The following is a 12,704-nucleotide window of genomic DNA, read 5'->3' as shown; positions in this document are numbered from 1 at the left end:
GGTTTCGGGCCTCCATGTGTCCCGCCCCGTCACGTTGTACTTCAGGGGTAGAAGAGAGGACGTGTGTGTGTGTGTGTGTGTGTGTGTGAAAGAGGTGGGCGGGTATGACTGATACCCGATCATGGAGGAAGATTTCTAATGCAGAGGGAGGGGACTCAAAAGAGCTCAGTCTTTATGGTAAACGGCTGTACCTGGCCGATCACTGTTTAGTATGCTTACACTGGGTGATGTAATTGTTATGCGTGTGTGTGTGTGTGTGTGTGTGTGTGTGTGAAGAAGTCCCTGCAGCTGGCGGGAGACAGGGCGTGGTTGCCGGAGACGAAAGGGCGTAGCTTGGTGGAGCTCATCAGAAGTTACCAGCATCATGGAAACAGGGGAAGTGCGAGCTGAGGGCTGTTGGGTCGTTTGTAATTCAACCGTCTAAACTTTCTCTTCCGTAGAAACCGTGAGCTCATTCATTTGTCCAGCACAGGCTGGAAACGTACGCGGTGCCGGTTGTTGCAGTCACAGAGCGAGGGGACGACCCTGTGGAGAGGCAGATGTATCTGCAGGAGACTATATTGGGCCTGAGAGTCAGAGGAGTCTGTGCAGGACTTCCTGTGTTCATCCAGACTCAGCTCAGCCCTGGATGCAAGATATTAGTTCTACCAGCAGATCTCTGATCATTTCTAAGAATTGCAGGAGGTGGTCTGTGATCTTCATCCCGTACTAATCTTCCATGTTTTAAATGACGTACTATAATTCAATATGTATGTTGTAAAACTAGTCTCTGTGACTTTTTGCTTTGCTTTCTCGTCACGTTGTTTCTACCTCTTCTCATCGAAAACGACAGTTGTCCGTTACATAAAAGGACACTTTTGAGAGCCATTAGCACCAAGAGACAAAGATGTTCAGTCGTTTCATTGAGACATTCTTTTAAGACGTGTAGAAACTCCTACATTCACCAGAGAGGTATTACTGAGGTATTTTACATCACAGAACAAATCCTTAAAATCTCTTAAAGTCACATCAGGCATCTTACCAAAACAAACTAACTTTGAGACGATTGAAGTCTTTCAGGACTCATTCCTGCAGAACTCTGAGGCGACACCAAGAAGTTACTTACAAATTGAAATACGTGTGAAAAAAAGGCGCCTCTGACCTCACATCACTTGGAAACCCCGTCTAACACTACATCTCAGCCACGTGGGTCTTCCTCCTCTTACCATCCTTTGAAAGCCAACAGGAAGTCCACACCGCACCAACTACTTCCTGCATCTTCAGCTAATCACTCAAACAGTGTGTGTGTGTGTGTGTGTGTGTGTGTGTGTGTATGTGTGTGTGTGTGTGTGTGTGTGTGTGTGTGTGTGTGTGTGTGTGTGTGTGTGTGTGTGTGCGCCCGTGGCTCTGGTCCATTTAATATGGTGGTCAGCTTTCTGCCCTTTTATGGAAGCAAATGACTGAGGCCCGGCTTGTTATTTCCTTTGCCTGGGACATCGGCAGGAAAATAGTTTGCCTTTTTTTCCTCTCCTGTTTTTGTGCTTTATTTTTATTGAATTATTTTTCTGGGTTGCCGTTCAGAAAGTGTGACGAGTGATGCGTTCAAGGGTTCAACAGCGTGGGCAGCGGCCAAATATTTAGGAGTCTCAGCGTGATAAGAGACTTCTTTTATCTGTATTTACACGGGATGAACTGGGACTGTGTGTGCTAAAATGGATACTCTGAGAATTGTTTTTAAGAAATCCAGAGCCAACGTTTCCAGTTTATGCTCATCAGGGTTTTCACGAAAGGGGAAACGACCCAAACATGGTCGTCTCCCCGCGACATCGTACGCAAATGTGCTGCACAGACGCACACATTCATCAGCTCGCCACGATCAAGTGAAGATATCACAGGCAAATGAGCCAGAGAGAGAGAGAGCAGCGGAGAGACGCTGCCTTCTACAGACGTGTGGCGGGTCAAACCTCAGAAAGCCGAAGAGACAGAGAGCAATAAGGCAGACGACAGGAAGTGAGTGGGGAGAGGGAGGGCGGGAGGAGAGGATGACCGCACCATGACATCAGCAGTCTGCTCGTGTCATGTGGCGCTCAGAGGCCTGAGTCACACGGAGCCGTCTGCAACCACGACGGGTTCTGAGATCCCTGGATGGAGATCAGGAGCAGAAGCTGAGCTCTTATCCAGCAGCTTTCTGCCTGAACTAAACCTCAAACATCTGCACACTTTTGCCGCCTCACATCTTGTTTAAGCAGGAAACGAGCCTCCTTCTAGCCTCACAATAACCAGATCCATGAGAGTCCTTGAAATACACCAATACGTGTGATACTGACAGCTCCTGAGCTGTATGAACTGCAGTAGAACACGTTGGTAGTCTGGATGTAACTGTAGCCAGGTGCTGTTTGCATGACGTGTTTGCACAGCACTCACCTGAATGCCAGACAAACAAAGCAACAAAAGGAGAGACCGGGAGAGACCGGGACACGCTAGCCAGAGAGAACTTAGTATTCAGACACACATATCTATGGATGATGACCTCAACCTCCGTCCTCTCTCCATCACAAAGACCGTGTATGTTTTGTGTCTCACGTGAGCTTTCTCTCTGCGGGCCTCCAGCAGTTTATCGTGGTAGTGCTGAGCCACAGACTGGTCCACGTGCGTGAGCTTGGCTGAGGGGTTCTGCAGCATGGACAGGGTCTTCGTGGGATCCCCTTCGTCCAGGGCCTCGTTGATCAGTCCGATGGCGGCAATACCTGCACACGCAGACGTACAAGTGAACTGATTAACACTAAGAGACTTTGATCCCGATACGATATGAGAAGATGAGTCTGCTTCTCTCTGAAATCGCTTTTTTAGTTTTTCCCAATTTTTAAAATGATATTTCTTCATGGAGTGCAGTTAGTGACAGTGTGGGCTCCATGCTAACATATCTCTGACAGCTTGACGGAGTAGCAGCAGGGGGCGGGGCTAAGCATAGGGTCAATTGACCAAGAAAAGAAGAAGAAACGTAGTTTTACATCAATTTATGTGTTAACGCTGATGGCTTAAGTTAAAAAAAGCTAGCTAACGCTAAGGCTAACGTCGATTGAACGTAGCTAACATTAGCTGTATTTTGTGAGCAAAGCTTTCTGTGATCATGTTGAGCTATCGACGGTATCGCTATGTGAGGCGCAGTCTTCATTTTCAGAAAACACTACCACCTATGTCCACAGGGGGCGCCAACAGCAACACAAAATGTAAACTTCTTGTAGTTGCTTTCAATAAAGCAGCTTTATTTTTGTCACACTTCTGAACCTGCGGCCAACAAAGGACCTTCCCCAAAGTTAACAAACTGTTGTGCTGGGGTTCATGGAGCCCACTACATAAACCATAACTGTATTCTTCTGCATTAAAATTATCTTGATGTATCTTTAACCAACTACTGATGAATTATTAGTTGTATACTATCTAAAAATCGAATAGTTTTGAGAGGTTTACCATCCAATCCATCTGTTAGCACACACGCTATTAGCTTATTAGCTTATGTGCTAACCATTTTACACATTTAACAAGACGAAGATGTGATTTGGATCAATCGCTGCAGTCTATTTAATACAATGTGTGGTTTGGAGTCAGGGTGAAGTGACATTTCATGGAGGTGTTTGACACATTTGGCTGTGAACGGATGCGAGTGTGTGCCTTACGTTCATGCTCCTCCTGCACAGTCTGGTTGACTTGGTCGATACAGGCTTGAATGTCGTTCCAGGTGAGAAAGTCGCAGCCGTCCTCTCTGGCTGCGGCCTTGAGACGCATCAGTTCGTCCATGTACCTGAGGAGCACACAGGTACGGTAATACAGAGACCTCGGACATCACAAATATCCTTTTCCCACTTGCGTAGTTATGTTTTAACAAGAGAAAACCCGTTCAAAATAAGCGATGGACAAGTACAACTTTCTGTTTTTGGAGTTTTTTGGTGCGTCATGTTTGACGTCACAAACAAGGTTCATAAACAGTGAACATATTTTGGCGGTTATTTCTTTTTTAAAATCTGTTACGTATTCTGTCTCTCAACCCAGAGTCGGTGATTGTTGGAACAGTGGAACGAGTAACCAAGACGGTTTTGTTTTGTTTCCGTCGTTTGAATGAAGTGTGTTTTTACGATTATCTGGAAGCTAAATTCCTGTTTCTGTGAATGGAGTCTGGTAGCTTTGAGGAGTATCTGCAACAGCTGTTTCTTTCACAACTAACTCGCTGAATTAAGCGTTTATTTCTACCAAACCAGAATTGGTGATTGTTGGTACAGAAGAACGATTAATAAAGAAGGTTTTGGTATTAATAGCATGTTTTGTATGTTAATAAATTATAATATTTTGTCCAAATCGTTGTTGATTTTATTTGTTATAAATTCACTTATATTGTCCTCAAACAAAAGCCAGATGTTAGTGGGTTTTTCATCCAGTGGGAAAGTGGGCTTCAGGCAATATGTCACTGCCTCCTGGTGTGTGTGTGTGTGTGTGTGTGTGTGTGTGTGTGTGTGTGTGTGTGTGTGCGCGTGTGTTAGCGTGCATGCTCACCTCTGTGCATATTCATCCTCCACATTACTGAGTCCAGTGACGTTGCTGGACAGCTGCTTCCACAGCGTGGCTCGGTCTCCGACGTCCATCGCCTGGTTCATCAGCACCACCGACGACAGCATCTCCACGGCAACGAGCAGCTCGGGGTGGGACAGCGAGCCCTGTTGGGACAACGGGAAACAAAGTTAAATCAGAGGAACCATGGAGCGTCGGAAACCGGCTCTGAAGCAACTGTGAAGGCGATGAAGACGTCAGCTATGAGAGATGAGTCTCACTCCCTACACTACAGGACATTTACAACACCCGCCTCACCCGCAAAGCACTCGGCATTGCGGGTGACCCCACCCACCCCTCCAACAGCCTCTTCAGCCTCCTGCCTTCAGGGAGAAGGTTCCGCAGTCTCCGTTCGAGCTCTACCCGGCTGAGGAACAGCTTCTTCCACCAGGCGGTCAGGATGCTGAACTCTCTCCCTCCCTCTCTCCTCTCGCTCCCCCTCTCTCCCCCCCTGCCATCTCTCCCCTGACCTCTCTACCCTCCCCCTCACCCACCTTTCCCCACTGCCTCAAATGGAACATACCAGGACATCTACTCCCCCTCACACCCCTTCCCTCATCCAGCACCAGTCACTTTTTCTATTTATTTATTTTAATTTTTTATTCTCTGCTGCTACGAACAAATACCCCCCTCACACACCCTTCCCTCATCCAGCACCAGTCACTTTTTATTCTCTGCTGCTACTTGTTAATCCTTTATCTAGGCCCTTATGTTCTTAACTTTATTCTATTATATGTTATATGTTCATGTCTATATTACACTGTGGGACTGCGAGAAACGGCATTTCGAATTTTCTGTATGCATAACACATGTGGAAACTTTGACAATAAAGTGAACTTTGAACTTTGAACTTTGAACTTTGATGAGGGCTGTGTGGTTATGTACCGGGTTCATGGTCATTTTTCTCTGAAACATCTGTGTATACATGAAAAATAAGAATAAAAGGTCGGAGTTTGAACTATAAATCATTTCTACATCTTCCAACAAATTGAATTGAAGGCAGACATCAGCCGATACCTTCAGAAACAGTCTAGATTGATAAATAGCACTAGAGCTAGACTAAAGGAAAAATATGCATTTTTAAATACAGCTGGTCAACTGTCCCTTTAAAATATTGTTTAACCAATATGGATTTTTCACAGGCGTTATTAACTGAACCACATATGCTCTACTACACATGCATTTGAGAAGCAAATATCCCTGACTTTCCAAAACTTCTCCAGGCATGGAAATGACTATTTTCAAATTCCATTACGAAACTTACGTGTATAGTTTAGTGGAAATACAACAAATGTACAATCTCAGAAATGTTGAGGTGTGTTCTCTGAATATTACAGCCCTCCCGGAATCCACACAAATGATTTGTTTTGCTCATAATGGCTGTTGTAGCACTGTGACGTAAAATACGAGAATTTAAAAAAATATTTTCATTAAATATGTGTCATCACTTGTAAAATGAGACACGGTGGTGATAAATGAGTTGTTATTCATCAGTTCATAAAATAAACAATGTTTTAATTTTCAGGCCAACTCCTAATAATAATTTAGCCTCAACAGCCACACGCGTGTGTGAAGCATGATGCGTTTGTGTGTTCCTTGTGTGTTCCTTGTGTGTTCCTAGTGTGTTCCTTGTGTGTTCCTTGTGTGTTCCTAGTGTGTTGCTCGTGTGTTGCTCGTGTGTTTCTCGTGTGTTCCTCGTGTGTTCCTCGTGTGTTCCTCGTGTGTTTCTCGTGTGTTCCTCGTGTGTTCCTCGTGTGTTCCTCGTGTGTTCCTCGTGTGTTCCTCGCGTGTTCCTCGCGTGTTCCTCGCGTGTTCCTCGCGTGTTTCTCGCGTGTTCCTCGCGTGTTCCTCGCGTGTTCCTCGCGTGTTCCTCGCGTGTTTCTCGCGTGTTCCTCGCGTGTTCCTCGCGTGTTTCTCGCGTGTTCCTCGTGTGTTCCTCGTGTGTTCCTCGTGTGTTCCTCGTGTGTTCCTCGTGTGTTTCTCGTGTGTTTCTCGTGTGTTCCTCGTGTGTTCCTCGTGTGTTCCTCGTGTGTTCCTCGTGTGTTCCTCGTGTGTTCCTTGGTGTCTCGGTACCTCCGGGCTCTGCTGCTGCAGGCTGAACAGCTCTCTCTGGTAGAGGTCTGCAGCACTCGGGTAGACTTCCGGCAGCTGAGCATCGGGGTTCATCAGCTCCTCCACCGTCTTCTCCGGCACGCCCGCCCTGACGGCGCCGTTGATGCGTTCCACTGCCTTCAACACTACACACACAGACAGACGCCAGGTTAATTATAAGAGCAGATACAGACGTAGAATGGGGAAGAAGACATAAATGTGTTTGCGTACTCTTTAGGTAGCCTTCTGCATTCTGATTGGCCACGTCCACGCCGCTCTGCAACTCGTCCTTAGTCAGGGCTTCTCCCGGAGACGCCTAACGAGGAAGAAGTTAAGATAAAATGACACCGAGGAGACGGAAAGCAGACTTTTCTCTGTTTGCACACTGATCCCCCACCTGGTCTTTATTCTCCCGGTCGGCCTGCAGCTGCTTGAGGTACCAGCCTTTGTTCTGGACCTGCAGGTTCTGAACCCCCATGGCTTTAAGGGCCTCGTATAACTTGTCCTCATCGCCACTCAGCAACGCCTGTTCGGCCGCACTCAAGGCGTTGCTCACTGCAGGAGAAAGAGTTGACGTTTTCACGACTGCGCCGTGGAAACCGAGGCAATACAAAACACGCATGTTTCGTGTGACTTACCGTTGACCATTTTGACGTTGCCCTGGATTTCAGCCTGGGTGAGAAGCTCATCGTAGATATCTCTCTCTGACTTGGTGTTCTCCATTTGCTGTCGGAGCGGAGCAACAACAAAATATGGCTGAAATATAACAGCATTACACGTTAGCACTATTTTTTCCCACATTTTCGGCTGCAGGACAACAGAGTAACACATCTCTCTTTCCAGACTTGTTCCCCTGCTCTGATTTTGTGCTGTGATCCTACATTTATATTTCACTGTAAGAAGTGCTGGCAAATCTGCCAAGAGAACGGCGTGATTTCATTCCCCTCTCAGTCCGTCTTCGAGCCACTGTTCTTTACCATCGTGGCTGATTTATTATTTGTTGCCCGAGTGGTTTGTGTCGACCTCAGCATTTTATTCTGTCCCATGCCAAATTCTTCTTCCGCTTCAGGCTGTATGTTCGATTATTTTCGAATCAAAAACGTGGACAATTGCTTGCCCCGTTTTTTTAATTGTATGGTATTCATGGTCTCTCAAAGGAGGCCACCATCCGTCGTCTGGTCCTCTGAAAGCTGTGCATCTTTGATCCCTGGCGATTTAAAAAAGCTCCGTACCCGTTTGCGTGAGTTGGCCACCTTCATTCCCTTGGCCTGGTACAGCGTGTCGTGGTACTGGCGAGCAGCGCTGGGGTCCAGCTGGACCAGCATGGCGTTGGGGTTCTGCATAGCGGCCACAGTGCCCTCCGGTACACCCTGGTCGATGGCCTCGTTGATGGCGATCACAGCGGCATGTACTGAGGGGGGGGGGAATAGGAGGTGGTGAGGAGACATACAGATTTTGGGGACTTTAATCTGCATTTTTATACTATTGATGGAGGATGTTAAGTATCAATCAATAAACGTTGAACTTAAGGAATTATTTAAGATTTTGGTTGGGCTTGTTTATCCACTTTCTTGGCAAGAGTCAGATGAAACGATTGATACTACGCTCATGTCCGTCTGTTAAAGAGTAACTTTTGTTTTGTTTGTTAGAGTTTTGGCCTCTATCCTGGACATTCAAAAGAATGCCTCTAGAACGAGAGAGAAGTGTAATACTATGTTCCTGCATCAGGAAGCTGCAGTTTCTGGACCACATTTCTAGGACCCGAGTATTGTTCCACCTAAATACTACTTTCTATATAAATACTGTGTTAAATGACGTGCCGCCATAACGATTTCATGCGACAGGTTACAGAACATTCAACGCAACACATAAACCATGAGGCTTGGTCTACGATACTTTAAACATGTTTGCCTGACTTCTCATGTCATGTTCGGTGCCCTTTCAATTAGCTTATGCTAATCACTGTGACATGTGAATGCTAGCTATCTATGTGGATACTAGCAGTTAGCATATGTGATTCGTAGGCTAATGCAACGGCCACTCTTCACTAATGGAGTGCTGCAGGAACGACACTAAACACAGAAAAAAAAGTGTGTCTTTTTTGAATGTACACATTGAATGTAGTACATTTAGTTGGATGCAGTTTACCGAGTAAAAACTACTTAAAACATGAGGAAGTGGATAAAAAAGTGAATTCTAAATGCCAAAATCAATTCAACTTTAAAGTCCATAGAAGGAGTAGAAGTGGAGCCATTATCTTGGCAATTTGTGGAAATGTAGCATTATGTTGCACAAGGACAAAAACAACTGGAGCTGTCATTGTGTCTTATTTGTTTCTTTGGTAAACAATTGATAGATCCCCAAAAGTATGGCTGAATTACCTCCAGAAGTTTAATTATGAATGCATGAATTAACTAAACTACATAATCTGCAGCTATCAGATCCCGCCCCTCTCTCACATGCAGCTTCATCCACCGAGAGCTCATTGGCCAGGATCCCGCCGATCTTGCTGAAGGCGGGCATCTGGATCCCATACTTTTCCAGCTCACTCTTCATGTTGTTGATCTCCTCCTCTGTGAGAGAGGACAGCGCAGAAGGAAAACATCAATCCTCCTCCTCCTCCTCCTCCTCCTCCTCCTCCTCCTCCTCCTCCTCCTCCTCCTCCTCCTCCTCCTCCTCCTCCTCCTCCTCCTCCTCCTCCTCCAGACACATTTGAAACTGCATGTTAACTTTGGCAACATGGTGACATTCGTAGCTCTAAGATGACATAATTGGATTAACAGGCGACAGAATGAGGAAAACAGATGCACGGACTCGTGTGCAAGCTTACCGGTGAAATCTACTTTTCCATACAGATCCTGGATCTGAGGGGCCAGGCCGAGCTTGAACAGGTACAAGCTGTAAAAAGAGGACGGGGAGACAATAAATAAAGGAACATGGCAGCGTAGGCAGTAGCAGAACAGGAAGAGAACAGAAACAAATCCATGCAGGGTTCGTCTTTGCACGGGGCCGGACATATTGATGTCATGAATATTACAACTTCAGCACAACCTAATTACCGGTACTGCAATAAAAAGAGGGGAGTGAGAGGGGTTCAAAGAACGACAGGTCAGAGCGAGCTGGTGTGAGAAAGCAGCCCTGTCATTTAAGGGCCAGGAAACAGACGCTTCAGCACTCGACCATGTCGTCACTCGTGCCACTTTGTGAAGCTGCAGATTCAAACAATTCAAACACGTGCATTGGAATTGTTTGTTGTAATTTGTTTCTTCAACTTCTGTGACCAAGTGAGGTAAACCCACAGAGCGCATATAAGAAGTGGACTTAGTCATCGTGACCTCACCCATTTGGTTTGTGGAGTCCCGCTTTGAAGCCTCGAGTTCGGCGTTTTGGCCGTCGCCATTTTGTTTTTTTGCAACCAGAAGTGATTTAAGAGCCAAGTACAACCGGACGCCAAATAAGACCTTTATAGGCGGCCAAAATGTTACAATGAACCTCTGAAAACACACTGTGAAAGGGTTAAAGTTGTACAATTTGCACAACTCCCAGACCGACAACACCGTGGTAGAGACCTGTCAATCACAAGGTAGCCCCGCCCTAAAGCAAACAGATATTCTGTGAATGCAGAGCCACACAGGACAAAGACAGAGAGACAACAACAGAGAGGGTACCTGAGTGCATGTACACAGTAGATGCAGCGTGGCATGTTCTTTCGGTCATATATGTCTGTGGTTTCTGGGTAGAAGATCTGAAACACAAACGGGGACATTGAGTGGATCGGTTTCATGGTAGCAGCACACCGGCGTGTCGCAGCATGTGTGCAGCAGTGATTCAGGGTTAGTAGCTCTGATTGGGGATTACACAATGGCCTGGCATCGTGTGACATGAAAAGGACTTGTATTTTCTGTTGAAGCTGCCAGTTGGTGGTTGTTTGGGCTGATTTCGTTTTTTAATGCCAACATAATGACAAGTATTCAGAGTATTCAGAGGATAACACTTTCACTGTAATAATGGGCAACTTTCAACTTCTTTTATTCTGAAAAGTAATTTAAAAAGGACCACTTGTACATACTAACTACCAACCAAAGCTCACCTTTGGCAGTCCCTTCTCTGCCATGGCGTTGAGCCACTGGATGACGTTGTCTGTGTGTCTGAAATGGAGACCGGTTGCCTGGAAGAGAGAAACCAAACATCATTCACACTGACAACAAGAGCTATGAACTCAGGTCGCATTCATCCAACAGCCCCAACCAGGTCACAGAGTCAAACGCTGGGCTGAGAAGATGTCAGTGAGGATCCACGGTAGAACCACAAATGTCTCACAGAAATGCATGCAACCATACATTTCACCCCTCTGACTGACAATCAGATTATAGTGATTTTATCTTCCTCCGATTGTATGAATACACTTTGCATGTTTTCACCTTGTAGCGCGTCTGTTCGCGGTCGTAGATCTTCTTGAGGGAGACGGTTTTCGGGGCGAAAAAGTTGCCCAGTTTGGCCAGATAGACGCCGTTCCTCAGCCCCTCTTCCAGCTCCGTGGTGGGAGGCAACTCCTCGTCCAGACAGGCCTCCATCCATCTGCAAAAGAGAGCACACACGCAACAACATTTATATCTCAGTGAACACAAAGAGGAAACATACAGTGCACATGCATACTCAAATATACAGCTTAGCTTCCCTACAGGGGATCATTACTGCTGATGAAACTCAAGCAAGACTTCAAAAGGGGTTTGTTTCAATGAGGATGTCCTGGCCCTTGGAAATAGAAAGCAGTGTTAAATACAATGATCGCTTTATATGAGTTTAAAATGGGCTGTGCTCAGATTAACAGCATCTTATTTAAGAAGCTCTTGATCAAGTCAACCCATTAATTGGTGGATGCATCCTGTTGGTCAAACGGAATCCTAATTACTTGATGACTTTTCATCCAGCGTCACCTACATTTCAGCGAGGCTCAACTTCCTGTTGGAGCCCTGAGGGAGGATCATTCCTCACTGTGTTTTAGATGAAAATCAACCCACAGTAAAAGCAAAGTACAGCGAGTATAAAGTCTGTATTGCACAAAGTATTGCTCCTTTACATTCCCTAATAAACACAATCTCTTGAATTATTCTGCACCAATAAAACTAGTCTGGCTGACGGCTCTGCAGCTCCAGAACAAAACACACACACACACACACACACGCACACACACACACACACACACGCACGGCCTGTAACCTCTGCTCCTGAACACAGAGTTCCCAGCATTCCTCATGTGTGACATTTCTTTTCGGTCATATTGCGGAGTCACATTCCTGCTGTGTGCACGTGTCCGCTCTGGGCCACAGAGGAGACACGCTGAGCTCCCATACTGGGACGGGCCTGGTGGACTGGATTCCACCATCTCCTCTCATCACCGCCCAGGAACTGAAGCCGGTCCGTTTTGTTTACCCTAAAAAATAAAACTGGCATCTCCTTTCACTCAGATATCAATCTGTCCAAAGTGAATTTACGGGGAGAAGTTATATTTCAGTAAACTTACTTAAATTCAAGCTGCCTCACTTATTTTCATTTCCACTTCCGTACCCGACTACCTCAATATATATTTATAATATATTGAATAGATAAGGTATCACAAAATGATTGCAGGTGGTATATGAGTGTATAAACATATTGTAGCTACATTAGTGAACATGTTGTGTCTAATAACAGTTGCATTTCTTACTCAAAGCCCATCCAGCTCCATTCCTGTTCATTCCTACTGTGCAGCGCTGTCATCAACACCAATGAAACACACGGTTCCTCTTTATTCACGGTTACAATCATGAAAAAGCTAAAGCAGCATGTGTTTACATTCAGTGTACCTTCAGTAGCTAGCGTAGCACAAACGTGCTAACGCTAGTTCATGACGTGTTAACGTACTCTGCTAATGTTCGCTCCACAGGTTTTTACGTAGAAACGTAACGTTTGATAAACGTGTATCTCTCCTTCTAACCTCTCCGGGTAACAAGTATCACTGTTACACAACTGACGAGCTCAAAATCCAGCTC

The 12,704-nt window shown here is 45.7% G+C and overlaps 1 protein-coding gene across 1 annotated transcript in view; it reads right to left on the bottom strand.

The window, feature by feature from the left end:
* The window catches only part of iqgap1 (IQ motif containing GTPase activating protein 1), a 45,922-nt gene that overhangs the window by 12,973 nt on the left and 20,245 nt on the right, over nt 1–12,704 (bottom strand). The window contains exons 3-15 of the mRNA XM_079289253.1: nt 11,094–11,250; nt 10,763–10,840; nt 10,341–10,417; nt 9,503–9,570; nt 9,132–9,245; nt 7,905–8,083; nt 7,311–7,398; nt 7,070–7,227; nt 6,904–6,988; nt 6,655–6,818; nt 4,528–4,688; nt 3,657–3,781; nt 2,563–2,726 (exon numbers count right to left, since the gene is read on the bottom strand). Of these exons, the coding sequence (XP_079145379.1) occupies nt 2,563–2,726; nt 3,657–3,781; nt 4,528–4,688; nt 6,655–6,818; nt 6,904–6,988; nt 7,070–7,227; nt 7,311–7,398; nt 7,905–8,083; nt 9,132–9,245; nt 9,503–9,570; nt 10,341–10,417; nt 10,763–10,840; nt 11,094–11,250 (1,618 nt within the window). The remainder of the gene's footprint in view (nt 1–2,562; nt 2,727–3,656; nt 3,782–4,527; nt 4,689–6,654; nt 6,819–6,903; nt 6,989–7,069; nt 7,228–7,310; nt 7,399–7,904; nt 8,084–9,131; nt 9,246–9,502; nt 9,571–10,340; nt 10,418–10,762; nt 10,841–11,093; nt 11,251–12,704) is intronic.

The sequence above is a fragment of the Melanostigma gelatinosum genome (genome assembly GCF_949748355.1).
Source record: "Melanostigma gelatinosum genome assembly, chromosome: 2".
Lineage (NCBI taxonomy): Eukaryota > Metazoa > Chordata > Actinopteri > Perciformes > Zoarcidae > Melanostigma > Melanostigma gelatinosum.
The sequence above is the reverse complement of the archived record's forward strand: the minus strand, read 5'-3'. Positions and strand labels throughout refer to the sequence as shown.